This window comes from Centrocercus urophasianus, unplaced genomic scaffold (assembly GCF_019232065.1).
Source record: "Centrocercus urophasianus isolate 14NV4802_14NV808 unplaced genomic scaffold, USGS_Curo_1.0 seq_11, whole genome shotgun sequence".
Taxonomy (NCBI): Eukaryota; Metazoa; Chordata; class Aves; order Galliformes; family Phasianidae; genus Centrocercus; species Centrocercus urophasianus.
This window is the reverse complement of record NW_024884253.1, coordinates 72,685,804-72,702,265: the sequence shown is the minus strand read 5'-3', so window position 1 is coordinate 72,702,265 and position 16,462 is coordinate 72,685,804. Positions and strand designations below refer to the sequence as shown.

At 35.4% G+C, this 16,462-nt stretch overlaps 1 protein-coding gene across 2 annotated transcripts in view; it reads left to right on the top strand.

Moving 5' to 3' along the window:
• Nucleotides 1–15,312: 15,312 nt before the first annotated feature.
• CDH12 (cadherin 12) overlaps nt 15,313–16,462 on the top strand; it is a 130,464-nt gene continuing 129,314 nt past the window's right edge. For both annotated transcript variants that reach the window (XM_042839732.1, XM_042839731.1), the window contains exon 1: nt 15,313–15,543. In XM_042839732.1, the coding sequence (XP_042695666.1) occupies nt 15,313–15,543 (231 nt within the window). The remainder of the gene's footprint in view (nt 15,544–16,462) is intronic.

The window sequence follows — 16,462 nt, the reverse complement described above, 5'->3', positions numbered from 1 at the left end:
GAAAGTAAATAGTTGCATAACTTTTGGAGTGATCTAGGTAAAATCAGAGAATCATTTGAGTTGGGAAGGACTTCTTTTAAAAGTTGTTCAATTCCCCTGCAGTGAACAAGGAGATCAGCTAGATCAGGTTGCATAGAATGTCATCCTGCCTGACCCTGAATGTTTTCAGGGAAAGGGCTTCCACCATCTCTCTGGTCAACCTGCTCCAGTACCTCACCACCTCATTGTAAAGAACTTCTTCCCTACATCCAATCTAAATATCCCTTTTAGCTTGAAACCTTTTTCTCTTGTTTTCTCACAACAGACTGTGCTGAAGAGTCTGTCCCCTTCTTCTCCTTTAGATACTGGAAGTCTGCTAACAGATCTCTTCAGAGCCTTCTCTTCTCCAGGCTGAGCAGCCCCAGCTCTCTCTGCCTGTCCTAGCAGGGGAGATGTTCCATCCTTGGACCTTTTTTGTGGCCCTCCTGTGGATATCCTCCAACAGAAACATGTCTCTCCTGTACTGCCTGTATTACAGGTTTTTCTGTCACTCAAAACAAATTTAAAATAGCCAGCTGATCTATTTCTAGGCTATTTTTCCTCAAGGTAGAACAGGTACACTCTAACCTGTAGTGAAGTATTAACTCACCAGATACAGTACTATAGATTATAAGGTCTTTGTAACATTAATCAAACAGATATTCTTGCCAATTTCATTTTCAACTTTTATATTCTTGATTTCATGATCTAAGCATGTTGTAGGTTAACCCTAGCAAGCTAAGCAGAAAACAGCTACTGACTCACTTGTCTGCAGTGGGATGAGCGACAAAAGGGCAAGAGTTGAACATAGTGTAACTGGTGAAAATCATTGAATTCGTCTGGCCTTCTTAATTGGGTTGCACTTCTTGAGTATTGTGTAAAAATTCAGTAAGCAGTCTATTTCTTCCAATAACACTTTCCTTTGGAGAAATGTAAAATATGTGTTAGCATCAGTTGAAAGCGTTCAGATTTTTTTCATTCGATCCTATATTTTCATCACATTGCTCCTCGCATAGCTACCTTCTTGTGCCATCCTCTAACCTTAAGAAGATCTTGGCCATCTTATGTTTCATTTTATTTCTTTTTTGTATCCAAAGTAAGTCTACTGTTCTAGCTTTGATAAGAGAAAATTTGAAAATGAAACATTGAAATCTGCTTTAAATTTCGAAATGACTGTTAGTGGTATGTAGTCAAAATAATAGGAAGAGAATATAAGTTTTATGTGGGAGGACAGTGCATTATACCTGATTGCGTTTTCTGTGTAAAAAGTACAGTTGGTTATCTGGACCACTGCTCTTTCTGGAAAATGGAAGGTATGCAGAGTGGTTACTTCATTTTTTTCCCCACTGTAGAACAATAACTGTGTTGTTGGGAGTCTTTTTTGAAGTGTATGTGTTACATGAAGGGGTACTTATTCACGGAAGGAAATGTGAAGGATCTGTTTCTTTAGTTGCTAACCATCAGAAATGTTTAATCTTCATAAAAATATGGAACAGGAAAGGATTTTACACTGAATAGGGAAATTTCGTTTACATTAGGCCAGTTGATTCTGTTTTCTTTCTGCTGATGCACCGCTACTAGGCATGCCTCTGAGTAATATCTTAACAGGTGTATTTATAAAGACAACTATATATTTACCTTAGCATACAAAGAAATGACACTAAATTAAAAAACAAACAAACAAACAAACAAAAACTATTAAGATTTCTGGCCTAAAGACCGAAACAAATATGGTTGTGATTAAAGCTTTGTCCCATTCAATAGGGAGATTGTGTCATGTGAGTGGCAAGTATTTTTGTTTTTTGAAATAAGTTCATGAAAATTAAAGACCTAAACGTTTTGCTTAAATTTCCTAGAAGTATTAAAAAAAAAAACTCAATAAGAATTTATAGGAGAATTTGTAATACTTTGGCTTTTCTCTCTGAAAATTTTCTTTTTTTATTCTTTGGGAGATAGAGTGCTTAATCATTGCAGAAGAAAAGGGCCATCTGGGAGGTTAAACTCACTACCTCCCTTAGGCTGAAAGAGACATCAACTCTAAAAGTCAATTTAAAAGAAAGGCTTCCTTTTGTTGTAAATACTTTAAAAGGCTCTGCAGTGTTCTTCAGACTGGTCACTGTTTGGTCTTTCTACTTCAAAGATCCCTTCAGACAGCAAGCATCTAAATGTAAAGTCTTGCTGAGAATGCTGTGAATTTTTTTCAAGGCTTGCACAAGTAAATAGGCCTGGATTTTAATGCGGCATGTAGTCTAGCCCCCTATGTTCTAATCACAAAAAGATATATATGCTCTGTGCTAACGTACTTCTAAAAATTTTTGCTGTTTTCCAAAGTTCTCTGTATATGAAACCTATGACTAAAAACATCTTTGAGAAGCAGATCTGTCTCTGTATGTCTGACTATAAACTTAACGTGTCGCGTTAGCTATTGCTTTTTAATGAAAAAATAAAGATCATTTTCCCTTCACTCTCTTGGCACTTCCTTAAATAAAAGTTCTAAAATTTACTGTAATAAATTTTAAAAAGTTCTAAAATCTACTGTAGTAGATAAGAGAGGGAGATAGGGAAGGCAACTGACAAGTGAACACTAAAGGAGTAAGCTGATCAGTGTGTTGACAGGCTGGAACTCCAGCACAGTGTTTTATTATTAATTTTAGTAACTTGAATCAGCTAAGCAACTGGGATGCTGCACAGCTGGTGATGCCCATCTGTATATTTCTGTGGCAATTTACAATTCCCTGTACCTTTGCCTGTAGGTTTACTTATATAATTGAGAAATGTTGGTGGTTTTTTTTTCTCAGTAATAGTCAAATATGAAAGTCTCTGTAATCTGTCTGAAAGCTCTTATTTACATAATTACTGTAGTTTCTGAACAAAGGCCGATTAAGTAGGCATGTTTTGTTGATTAGCTGAGATCCATTGTAAGCACCTTATTAAGAAACAATTGGAGTAATTCTTTGTGTTTGAATTGTCTGTTGCTCACACAAGCTACTGCCCATCCAGGCTGCCAACTATTGCACCAGATACTAACTAGCTAAATATTTAATTATCATTAGAGATGCTTGAATAACATAAAAATGGGTAACAAAGAGAAGAACCTTTTATATTGAGCTAGGAAGGGCCTTCAGAAGGTATAAAGAAGATATAACCCTTCATGTATTTGGGAGGCATGTATCCCAGAGGATGAATTTCTTATTCAGTGCTAGTGGAAAATTGTAATCTTGGAACCTTTTTTTTTTTTTTCATCATGTTTCTTTTGTAGAAAATAGTTTTGTTTCTCAGCTGCCCATCATTAGGCAGACTGTTTTATCAGAAACATCTTAACAAATAGTCAGATGTAAACATTCAAAATACGGGCCATTATTTCATTCTGAAGTAGAAAACTGGACTTCTGGAATTTTTTTGGCAAAACAGAAGGGAAAAACACAGGGATGGCACTCTTTCTCAGTATTATAGGGAATGGTTAGGGCTCTTAGTAGATTCAGCAGAGAACATGTTTTGCACCATGGAAGGTGAGAGGTGTGTGCTGCTGGGTCTCGTCTATCTTCTCTCTGTTTGTCCTTGTATCTCAATGAAGCTAATTAATAGTGGAAACACATTTGATAGCTGAGTAAGTGTAAAATGTGAATCAGTGAGAAATTCTCAACCATATATGTTCGTTGCAATGTGTTTTGTCCATTAAGCCAAAGGAGTAGTAAAACCAGTAATAGTCTACATTGTCTCAAAATTGCAACCTGATTCAATTTCTGAGCTATGAAGTTTGGCTTTTAATGCACTTTAATGCCACAAAACACACAAAAATATGTACCTGTATCAAAAGGGATTAAAGCAAAGAATTGTTTTAGTTCTTTTTGAAATGGAAAACAAGACTCTTCCTGGGGATAAACCCCCCTCAGGAATTTCAAGAGTTGTAACATCACAGAAAATTTTAGCTTATAGTGAGGCAAAGTAATAAAAGCAGTTCAGCTGGAATTTCTCTAAGTGATACAGTTTTATTGTCTATCATATCATCAGTTGCTTTTTAACATCTTATTAATATCCAGGAAACAAATACTTGATTTCGTGTTGATATAATTGCACTTTATGTTTCTTAATAATCTGTCAAAAATTATGAGAAATATTTTTACGGTCTCTGCTACAGAAAGATAGGAAGCTGAGTATCTTTAAAAAGAATATTAGAGGTACAAATGAGTTAATTTGCCGTTGTTTTATATTGCTTCTGTACAAACTGAACTTTCTTTACTTACGTATAAAGATGATATCTGTCACCAACCAACTTTTGATTATTACATATATATGACACAGAAAATAAGCCAAGTAATTGGCCCCAAGAGATGCTATCCCATCTGAGTCATTCTGTGATTCTGTGGAGAATCACACAGCAGACCACACCCGTGAAGATACGGAGAAAGGAATAGGGGTTTATTTCCACCAAAGCAGCAGCTTTGTCTGTGCTTTTTTTAGTGAAAAATATTAGCCCTCCTTCTGGCTTAGTCTTTAACCCAGTACTCAATTTCTATTTGTGTGTTTGTCCTTTTGGGTTGTGTCCTCTAGTAAGGTTAATTCACTCATTTTAGGGAGGCATTTGATTTAGGTTGCTCCAAGCGAAATGTGTCAATCCTTCTACCTTTGGCCTGAAGGTATTTTTTTTCAGTATGCTAGAAGGACTCTGCCCTTAGCGATAACAGTATATCTGATTGATTGGCTGCAATCTATAATACTGCAGGTATGACATTATCCTCTCCCCATAATGCGGTTCTTTCTGAGTTCAGATGAGGTGCAATTTCATCAGGGACTATTTCAGCTCTTTGTTTCACCGAGCTTAACCTTAAAAAGGCAATATTGATTTCCTATTTAAACCACAGTTTTACAAACTGCAATAACTAGAAAAATTTATGCTTATAATAATAATAAAAAAGAAATATATGCAATATCAAGCTGCTCATTATGTGTGTTGAACCAAGTTTTATAAATTATAAACCATCTACAACAGTTGTATTTGTACTGTGATAAGGAGGAGCTCATACAAAAGTAAAGGAAGACTTAAATTGAATTGAAAACACAGAAAAAAAATACTGTCTTTCATGAAGACAGAATATGTTGGCTGCAAGAGTTTTAAAATATATATCTTGTTTTAATTGATACTAGTGCATCTGACTATTAAAACAATGAAGTATGTTAGTGGAAAAGCATAATATGTCAATAGCATTTCTATTCTAAGTTTAATCAGTGATAAAAGAAAATGTCCTGCGACTCTTTATGGACATTATTTTTTCTATGTATGTATTCTATAGTTGTAAATAAACTGATAAAGATTTGTGAGATTTTGGATTCCACATTTTAAGTATCCTATTGCATTTTTTGTAATATTGGAAGAACAGGCATGTATGCATGAATAACAAAACAGAGGCAAAATAATACTTGTTCTTAGCTTAATAAATTAAACACATATTTACATGACTGAAAATAAGAAAATATACTAACACAAGATAAAAGAGGTTCACTTCTCTATTAGATAGAGGAAGGAAAACGTTGGTGCAAAGCAGCTCTTGATATTTTCTGTTAGTAAATGTATTTTATAGATTGCAAGCCCTAAGTCTTCTCAAGTTCTCTTGTCCTATTATTTTAAAATTTAGACAAGTTGGTAAAAAGCTGAATAAGAAAATATTTCATAAATAAGAATCAGTTATTTCTTGTTCAAGACACAGAACAAAACTGCAATAATGTCACCAAAATGAGTCCACCTCATCTACTGTCAGTGTTGAGCCATAATTGTTGAAATTCACAACAAGCATCTGTTATAAAATTACTCAATTCATTAGTCTAGAATTTGGGAAATGAACAGTCCCATGTAAGAAGCATGAGGATTTGTAACAATAAAAGTCAGGCTAGAATAGTGTTATTTTCTTTACAAACTGTAAAATGCCTTGTGATTGGGAACATGGAATGGAAAGTGGAAGGTTTTAGAAGAGTGAAAAGAGAAAAGTTTCCTGAGGAGAGACTAGCTGTTCACACACAACTCTGATGTTCAGTAAGCTTTAATATAACACCTCTGCATCTGAACAACAAAGAACAGTTGAGGATTACTTTGACTGCAGTTATTTGTAGATGACTGGGCTCTCTACTTAGATCTTTTCGTTAGTCTAACAAGAGCCTACTTTAGTTGTTCTGGTAAGTTGTTTATCACATCTTTGGTCCTTTTACTCCCGTATTACAATGCCTGAGAAAACAAGGGAAGCTGTCAGTTTTAAAGAACAGAAAAATAAGAAAGCCCTACAGTTATTATTTCTCATGTTCTGAAACACAAGAAGGACTTTTTACTGAGTTCATCAATCACCAGAAAAGTCATAGGCTCATTACAGCTGCTGGGACTAATGGAACATGTATAGGTAGGTAAGAAAGAGTAAAAAAAAAAAAAAGTTAAAAACAGACAAGTTATTAAGTATAAGAATTCATAGAATTGTAGAATATCCTGAACTGAAAGGGACAAAAAGATTGTGAAGGCCAACTCCTCGCTCCATTCTGGACCATGCAAAATTCAAACCATAATTCTGAGAGCATTCTGAGAGAGTTATGTATTCTTAAGCATTCATTGAGCAGTAGTATATGCCTAGTGTAATATATGTGATTCTAGAATATTGAGAGGTCTGAGATGAATGTTCACTCTTTAAGAAAGTTGATAGGTTATCTCTAGGTTCTCTTGTCTCTGGGGATACCTTGTTAATACTCACCAGATTCATGTTTTGGAGCTTGTTGGGCAAAACTGCTGTCCATTATTTTTCCCTGAGATGACTGCTATATTCTGAAATTACAGAATTCAGTTCGGATTGAAGCCTGTTGAAGATCAAACGTGAGATTTTGCTGAAAATACAAGTCAAGCTATGGATTTCCATTATCCGTTAAGGAATGGTATATTAAAAATTAAATCCTTACTAGTACTAGTGATGGATACAGAGACGTTTCTAACAAAAATATTATATAACAATTGTATCATTATATATACAATAAACAAACTAGAAGTAAACAAATGCCTGCAAATAAACCATTAACAGAAAAAATACATAGAGCAGATAGTATCAAATCTATTACAGTCAGAATCTGACCGATAGTAGAAAGTATTTTAATAAAGGCTCTTATTTAAAGTATGTTGGTAGTTCCTAGTAATTGCTAGAATACTTGACAGTTTGGGAAAAAGAGAATAACCTTAGGAAATAAAAAAACAGTATTTTACAGAATATGTCAGAATGCTCTCACATTCATTTCAATCTGTCATATTACTTACAGAGTTATAAATGTAACCAAGTTGCAGCCTGAGGTCTATAAATTCTTCCTTTACAGGTATTGTTAATGTACAGTAAAGTTCTACTTTCTTTTGGTTTTCTTTCCCTCTTTTCCCCCATCTCATGTGTTTATTCAAAAAACAGAGAAGGACAGCAAGATGAAGGATGGTTTTCTGATGTCCATACTTTAGCACTGACATTGATAGATTCCTCTGATAAATGAAAATATTTGTAATTTATCAAAAATAGAAACTCTAGATCAGAGGTAAACTATGTATACAGTCACCATAGCACATTTTTGAGGCAAGACCAACATAGCATGATACAAGACAGAGCAAAAATAGATGTTGTTATTTCATCATTTGAAGATCTTCTTGAAGGAAATAGAACTATTCTGAGGTATTTCTTTCTTAACTTTAACTGATAATTGAACAGCAAAATTGATTTATGTATCAACAGTTATATTATCCTGAGTTTTGATCTCGCTGAAAGAAATACTCATTTTTAACCTGTAGTGAAAATTTCATGTTGCCTGAGTTGATTTTCAAAAGTACAACGGACCGTGGAGCCTTGTCCAATGGCTGATGTATTTTCATTTTTATAGTGAAGCTTATATTTAAGTCATAAGTGATCTGCTCTATATACTGCTAATGATTATGAAAGTGACACAATAAATTAACTTATTCTATGTGAATACTTATATTATTTTGGTTTTGTAATCACACAGAAAAAACCACAGGTGTTTTTTCAAAATCAGTATTAATATACATTTTTCTTTTTTCTTTTTCTTTTTTCTTTTTTAATAACCCTCATCATTATACAGTTACAGTTTTTTTTGGAAGTGTATATCATGTTTTTATTGTGTTACCATGTAACCTTCAATAATCACCTTTTTTGTGCGTGTGATAGAAAGCCTGTATGCCTCTAAGTCTATAATACTTTCATTGGCTTAGTGCTTAGAAATGCTAAACATTGTTAGACTCTTTTCCATTGTTAGGCAATTAATAGATATGTTTATTGTGTGTTGCCATATTGTATCACACATTCTTTGTGCTGTAATACATATTTGTGTGTAAGTCTGTCTATGCATATTTTATAGAACAGTCATACTCCAAGAACAGGGACATCATCCTCATCTCGTTTTGGTTTTATGCCAGTAAAAAATTCAAGCAAATATTCCAGATTCATTTTAGTATCTGATGTCTAAAGGCTTAACCGACATTAGAATTAAACTTGTTCTGTAACTCAGTATAGAAAATACAACTGCATGAATAGCAGTTGAATAGGGAGAAGATGGCTTTGGCAGTTAAATCCAAAAATCAGAACCTTAAGCAAATTCATATTTGTTTTGTCAGATTGAGTAATTGGTAAATATTTGACTTAATATTACAATTTTGGGACATTTCGAATTGATTTTTTAAAAGTGATCTTTTTGCAGGAGGAAGATCAGCATCTTCTTGCTGTCTGGTAGATCTGTCAGTTCAGTTATCTTGCAGTGCATGGCACCTGTCTCCCATAAAAATCAAGCTTCATCTTCCATTTGTGAAATTGCTGTCCGCACTTCTTATATTTCATGGCAGTGCTCCAAAATATTTGGGGTCAACAATGGAGTATTGGTTCTCAGCTCCTCCTATTCATCATCACCTTCATATAAACCAAAGGAAGGACTAAGATTCATGTATTCGACTTCAAAGAAAGCTAGAAAAATTCCATTGACTTATTGTGCCCCATGTAAAGGGAGATAAAAGAGTAACTATTATTGTATTATGGACCATGTTAAGACTCTGGTAAATCAGATGGTGAGTAGAAACACTTTTTTTTTCTTTTTCTTTTTCTTTTTTTTTTTTTGGCACCCCTTTAGTGTTGCGTGGCATGGATTCCGGATGTTATGCTTGCCAAATGGGTTTTGTGGCCACAGAGGTGGGATTTGCTTCCAACTTGTAGGATGGACAGACTGAGAATTACTTGCCTTGATTTTCCAAGGTTTCTTATCAGTTCACTTGTAATCTCTTTCCTAACCTCCATTTTGATGTTACCAAGTAGTTCCTCTTCTAACTGAAAAAGACAAGGTATAAAAAGGAAGAATTACTGTTATTTCTAAGTTGTCTAGATAGATTATGGAGGGCAAGAAGGCCAAATATACTAAGATTTATAGACATCTAGAGTTTATTCAAATAGGAATTATTTAACTAAGTACTTAGGAGAATAACAGTGGAACTAATTTGCCTAAGGTCAGAGAAAGAAAATGCATCAAGGTGAGAGATGAACTGAGGTTTTCCATGTCCTATAACCATTCATTTAGCTACAGGGCATATCATCTCAGATGCTTTTGCAGTTAATTTTAATAGACACTGACAATATAGACATACTTTTTTTCTGTTGTTGTATTTTCTTATTTCAGGATATTGCAGAGAGATGAGGTTAGATGGTCAGCCGTTACAGCATATCCACATTTATAGATCTTAGCTGGCTTTCCAACTGGATCAACTATTTTACTGTACTGCCAATTTTTTTTTATTTTTTTTTTTAATCTCTTTACGGGTAGAAAGATGATTGTTCTACATTAGCTATTGTTTCACATAAGCAAAACCATTCTCAGTGCTGACAGATTTATGATTAAGGTGGCTGCAAAAATGTTCCCACCATCAGTGCATAATGGATGCTTTGTCAGTAAGCAATTTTCCTCCATTCACAGAGGTACAATTATCATCTTTGCTGAACTGAGTACGGTTTTGAGCGCTTCATGGAGCTTTAGTGTTTCTAGTTGTCTGCGTAGAACAGTAGTTCATCTCCTGTCTGATCCAACTAGATACCTCATATAGGTCTAAGATCATTCAGAATTTGCTTTCTGAGACTTCTCTGAATTAGGTCCTGCGTGCATAGTAGTGACTACATCCAGAGAAAGGCAACAAATATAGCTAGGGGACTGGAGCACAGGTCTTATGAGGAACAGCTGAGTAAACTGGGATTGTTTAATCAGGAGAAGAGGAGGGTCAATGGAAACCTTATTGACTTCTATAACTGCCTGAAAGTAGGTTGTAGCAAGGTGAGAGTCAGTCTCTTCTCCCTGGTAACTAGTGGTAGGATGAGAGAGAATGGCCACAAGTGGTGTGGGGGAGGTTCAAGTTGGATATTAGGAATAGAAAATTGATAAAGGACTGGAATGGGCTGCTCAGAGAGGTGATGATGGGGTCACTTCCCTGGAGGGGCTCAAGAAATGTTTGAATATTATACTAAGGGACATGGAAATGTTGGTGGTAGGTGTACAGTTGGACTGGATAATATTAGAGGTCATTTCCAACCTTAATGAATTTATGATTCTATGACTACAAAGGATGTATGGCTGTCCTCTCTAGCAGAAAAGATGACCTTTCCTGAGCTTGGTGAAGGGACTCATGTTCCATTACTTTCTTTGATTGAGGATTATTGCATTAGCGATGGCATACATCATTTTGCTATTCCTATGGCATTTCTTTGCTCATGTTGCTTAGATTAATAGCAGTTCAATCCAGGTCAACATCAAAATTCTTGCCTGAGCATCATTTATACTCTATTTTATTATTCTCAGTAAATACTCTTGGTAATCATATTTAATTCGTCATTTGCATTTCATGAGTTTCTAAGCCTGACAGTTTGGGGGACAGAGTAAATAGAATCTGTATTTCTTAGTTATCATGCTTTAGCATTGTCCATACTTGTTACTGGTTCACTTCACTTTTGACAAATGGGGGAAATGAATAAATGAAATCTCAACTTATAAAAGCATTTGCATGGGTAAATTCAACTTTTAGGATTTTTGCATAGTGGCCCTCCCTTTGTAGCTCTCTTTATGGGTTAAGCAGCTCATACAAAATGGTACTTGAGTCTGTACAACACTCTGAATTGATTATTCTTGGGTTAAAAAAAAAAAAAGAAGATCCAAGAAAAATCTAGTTTCCTGTATTTTCATATTGTATGGGAAAGAGAAGCATTGCAAATGTGTCTCTGTACAAAACTCCCTCACCGTATAAATGTATTTTTTGTGAGAGCATCAGAGGAAGTAATTCCTTGGAAAAAAAAAAGGAAATGTGATACCATATCTCTTTCTTATCACTATATGTTCTTATCAGATTTCTAAACAGTTACCTCTGAATACTAATAACTGTTTTCCAGGCAAATGCATAGAAAGGTGTTAAATTTAAATTTTTAATAAGCATATGGCAATGTAAGAGTACCAAATAGGGCTAAGCACCCTGAATGGAAGACTAACACATAGCTTAAAAAGAAAATGCAAGCCAGTAAGCACAGACTTATTGAAACACCGGTGTTAGCCTTTGAATTACTGCTCACATTCAAACTGTGTTATTAAATACACACTATCAAGCCAGGCTTTCTCCAAAGCCACCAATGAAATGTTAGGGAGGGAAAGAAGACAGGGAGAGACCTTCTGCCCCAGTCTACTGTTGCTCAAATGATACACAGTAGCTGGATGGCTAGCATTGTTTTTTTGAATGCTGAAGTACAGAATTCTCTTCTAACTGCTGAGCTTTAAATTAAAAAGAGAAAATTCTTCATGGTGACTGTCATGCATCTGATAAGGGTGTCTGTGCTGCAGTCCTGTAGAGCAATACCTATTACCCTCTCTTTTTTCCCTGACCTTCATGTTCATCCATGTTTTGAAGCTCTGCAGGGAGTGAAGCAACTACTGGCATTGCTCTTTCCTTGCTCTGCAACAAATTCTCAGAAGACAGTCTGAGAGACCAGTGGAGAAGGGGTTAAAGTGCTCTCTGTTTTGCGCTTGGTTACTAACCTTTCAGCCAAGGGGGAATTGTTCTTCTTTCTCTGAAGTCCTTCAATCTCTTTGCATTACTTTTGGTGCTGTATAACATTTTAAAAGCTCCCTGACTGACAGACATGGCCGGAGGCAGAGCTCTGTTGGGAGAACCATAATGTACAGATCTTCCTCAGTAAAGAACTAAATTGAATACAGTGTGATTTCGGGGTGCGTGAGGCAGTGCAGGCTTTCCCACCACTTTTTTATCTTGTTTATTTTGAGCTTCCATCCATGCCTGAGCAATTCAAGAGGATGATTTGAGTTCCTCTTTTTTTTCTTTTCTCTTTTTTTCTTTTTTAATTTTTCCGTCTTGCACAGCTACTCTGATTTTGCCATAAATGCCAGGCAAGCACCCTGCAATCATGGAACTAGAGAACAATGGGAGTTTGAAGCTTTTTGAATTGAATTATGGATGAACACAATCTGAACGTGATTTTGTGTGCTGTCGAATGCATTGAAGAGAGGACCACAAAAAGTAATACGAATTGTTTAGCATAAAGTTGTTAATGAAAATAAAAATACATTCTAAATATTAATATATTTTCCCCCTTCCCTAGTGTCTTAAGTTTCTGTCTTAAAGATTAATTTGTTGAAATAAAATTCATTGAAAAAAAGTTAAAATAATTTTGTTGTTGTTAGAGAAGTATCAAGCAAATAGGAGCTCTTTCACTTTTGATACTTTTTGAAGGTAGAATTCAAAGATTCAAAAAATGCAGTCTTTCTAATCAGAACAGAAGTGTAGAATAGGAGCTGCAGTTATTTTTCTAGGGATTTTTTATTTGATTTTCTTCAAAACTCATTAGTTTTTTTTGGTCTTCCAATTATAAATCCTTTCTACTTAGGTACTTCAGTATGTAGGTAACAAACATTTCTGTGTTAGTTATTGCTATGCATAATAATAATATTATGCATAAGGAAAATATAACCTTTGACAGTATTTGAAAATGGGAATATATATATGTATATGCTTAGATACTTTACCATGTCTTTTTTCTTGAGGTCCATATCATGTCATTGATTTTTAAGCAGAATTCTATTGATTTTGGAGAAACTTCTGCTTAAAAATCAATGACACAATATGTCTGAAGGCAAGTGGTGAATTCCATAGTGGTATAAATTGTATTTTTTTTCTTAAAATGTACCATGCATTCATCTTAAATCCTAGAAGTAGTATTTGTTGTAGCTGACAAACAGTAGGCCAGATAGCAGGCTGGTATTTCATTAATAGTATGCAGGTCTTAAAAGATAGGATTATTAATTCATTCTTAAGTCTTCAGCCCACACTGAAATTTAAAGTTTGTTAGCATGTGACTGTGGTTTATAGAAATGTTAGTTGTCAGAAAACAGCTAATGCAACATATAGCTTTCCAGTCATTCACCCTCAGTGAAAAAAAACCATGGCATGGAAAGTATTTGTCAGATGTCCTGAACGTTAGGAAAATACAAAAGTTCTGATTTAACACCTTAATCAGGGCCAGCATAGACATGGTTAGCTTCGTGAAAGCCATGCTCTATCAATGGAAACATTGATAGCTTGAAAGGGTGGAAAGAGTAAACACAAAAGAATTTGCATTGCCTTAATAGTTACTGATGTTCATTTTACTGTAAATGCGGGTGTGCTACGGCTTATTGGCTAATTCTAAATTCTAGAATAGCTCCGTTTGTTTCAGCATGAACTCTGTGGATTCATAAGTCTTTGCACTTTATTTATAGTGGGCTGTGCCACAGCAATTTTAGATGGCATGAGTACTCATTTTCACAATTTTTTATTGCTGCTGAATTTGGTGCAAAGTTGCAAATGACAGCTAGAGGTTCATTTTATATATTCTACAATCCATAATATTTAAATATTTACATCCTTTAGTACTGTCATTTTATTAACTTCAGACAATGAATCTGAACATTTCATAAATACTAGAAGAAAGCACCCCTGTTAATTATACTGTGGCTAGAAAACACAGTATTTTTTATTATCTGTCTTTCTGTTAAAGTGGCCTGTGGTGATATAAGCAGAGCAATATGAGAGCAAAAACAATTCCTTCAAGTCATTCCAGGGCTTTTTTTTTTTCTTTTCTTTTCTTTTTTCCCCTTCTGTGCTGATGGCGTTTGGCTGCTACAAGAATCACCACAGTTTTAATTGTCACCTTGATGTGATGGTTCTCTCTAAGCCTTGTAGTTCGTTAGTGCTGATTTATTTTTAATCTGTGTACCTGGCATTTGTCAGTATAAATGAATGTCAATGTCTTATCTTACTGGCTTCTGTGTTGTTTCATTTTCTGCATTGACTGCAGTTCTATCATTTGCTCCCATAGATCAAGACTGTGTTTTTTTTAATGCATTTTGCAGTATTGCTGAAGAACAGCATAGCTACCATTTTTATACAAGGTTTATGAGAAGAGAACGTCTGTCACAGACAGCATATTGTGTGTTTTTGTTTGTTTTTGTTTTTGTTTTTGTTCTATATTGTGTGTGTGACAGCTCTGTGGTGTTTAGCTGCATGGACAGTGTTTCTCACTTTTTCAGTTTTCACAGAGTTCATACAAATCTACCTTCCAGGGTCAATAGTTTAATATAAGCTTTGTCCATATCCATCCATAGTCACAGAAGGATGATATGTCCAAGATGCCATTCTGGCAAAGACAAAAAAGCAAAGCACTCCTGCTCTTGAGAGAGGAAGAGTGGGTCCTCTCTTGCCCAGTGTTTTATGTCTGAATCCAGAGTAAATGCATCAATGGTGGGTGAAAGTTTTGTGAGATAACAGAGTCATAAAGTAGAGGGTACGGGCCTGTCCTCAGCTAGACACAAACATAATGGCAAGCAGGGCAAGAATGATCTATTCCTGTGCTAACTGCACCATATTCCAGAGCAGCTCGGTGCTACTACAGTCAAAACAATAATTGCTTTTAAAACTGTGATTCCTAATCTTTCTCTCTAGAAACTAACTAGGTGTGAGAATTTTGATGAACACTTCAATGTAATTTTATGTAATTTGATGTTGCCATGTAAATCTCTTTTATAGGTCCCTTTAGATGGAATTTAATGCGGCAAAAACCTTGTCATCAGAAGGATTAATGCCTGCATTAGCATTTCCGCAATAAAATCAGAAGCTAAGTGGTGGAGGCCACAGACACCTCAAACCTGGATTACTCTGCTCTGCATTAAGTGCTGGAGTTTTTATTACTTGCTGTAGGGAAGCCGTTGCCAATGCTTACAAGGAACTGCTTATCCCTGCTTCTCTGGGTCCTGTTTGATGGAGGTCTCCTAACGCCACTGCATCCACAGCCACAACAGACTTTAGAAGCAGAGCCAAGAGAAAATGTTGTCCCAGTGCCAGGGAGGAGGTCATCTGCCCAGCGAGTCAAACGAGGCTGGGTGTGGAATCAATTTTTTGTGCTGGAGGAGTACATGGGCTCCGAACCTCAGTATGTGGGAAAGGTAATTTTTTACTCTTTCTTTAAAAGTTGAAATGACGCAGACAAAGAGTGCAATGTGCTGTAAATATGTACCTGTTTCTGATGGGGCAGATTTTCAGCTGACAGTAGCTCCCTCTGTTCATCACCTTCAACATTCAATCTCTCATACAGCTGCATTAGTCATGATTGCTATTTTTAGTGCACAGGTTTAAAACATTTACTTTCTTCCTTTTTGTGTTTGTCTTATTTCCTTGTCCTTGATTTTAGGATAAAACTAAAATTTGGGGGTTTGAGATAAGTTTGTGTTTCAAAAAACTTTTTTACTTTACATGATTTTTAACAGTGAATGTCAGACTGACATCAGGGAAAAGATTTAAACCTAGAAGTCTCCAGCCCAGGATGTACAGTCATTTCTGTGGTTGGTATTATTACTCTAAATTGGTTTTCAGTATCCCTTGCTTTTCTTTCTGATTGTTCACAAATTATTTCTAATGTGATTTATAGCTTCATAATTCAAAGTCTTGCGTTATAGCTTTTATAGTCTGTGTGTAAGCACACAAGCATGCAGAGAATTTGTGCAGTTCTCTCTCATTACGTGACTATTGTTTCCATAATAGGACCTCAGTAGCTGGTTGTTTGAGGAGAGTGGCAGGGTGAATTTGGATAATCGAACTTTCGGAAAAAATGGATTAAAATTAGACCTGAAAAGAATAGGAGCATGGTATGTAACTGCACGCTATGCATAATTTTCAGTTTATGTAAAGGCTGTCATTCACTGAAAATAAGAGGGCAAGGATTAATTTCCTGGGTCCCTAAATGCCACTTCCCTAGACAGCGAGGTTCAGATTCTGAAAACATGGGGTTTCACCTTTCAGTTTTAACTTTAATACTGCATCCTTCCTTCCTTCCTTCCTTCCTTCCTTCCTTCCTTCCTTCCTTCC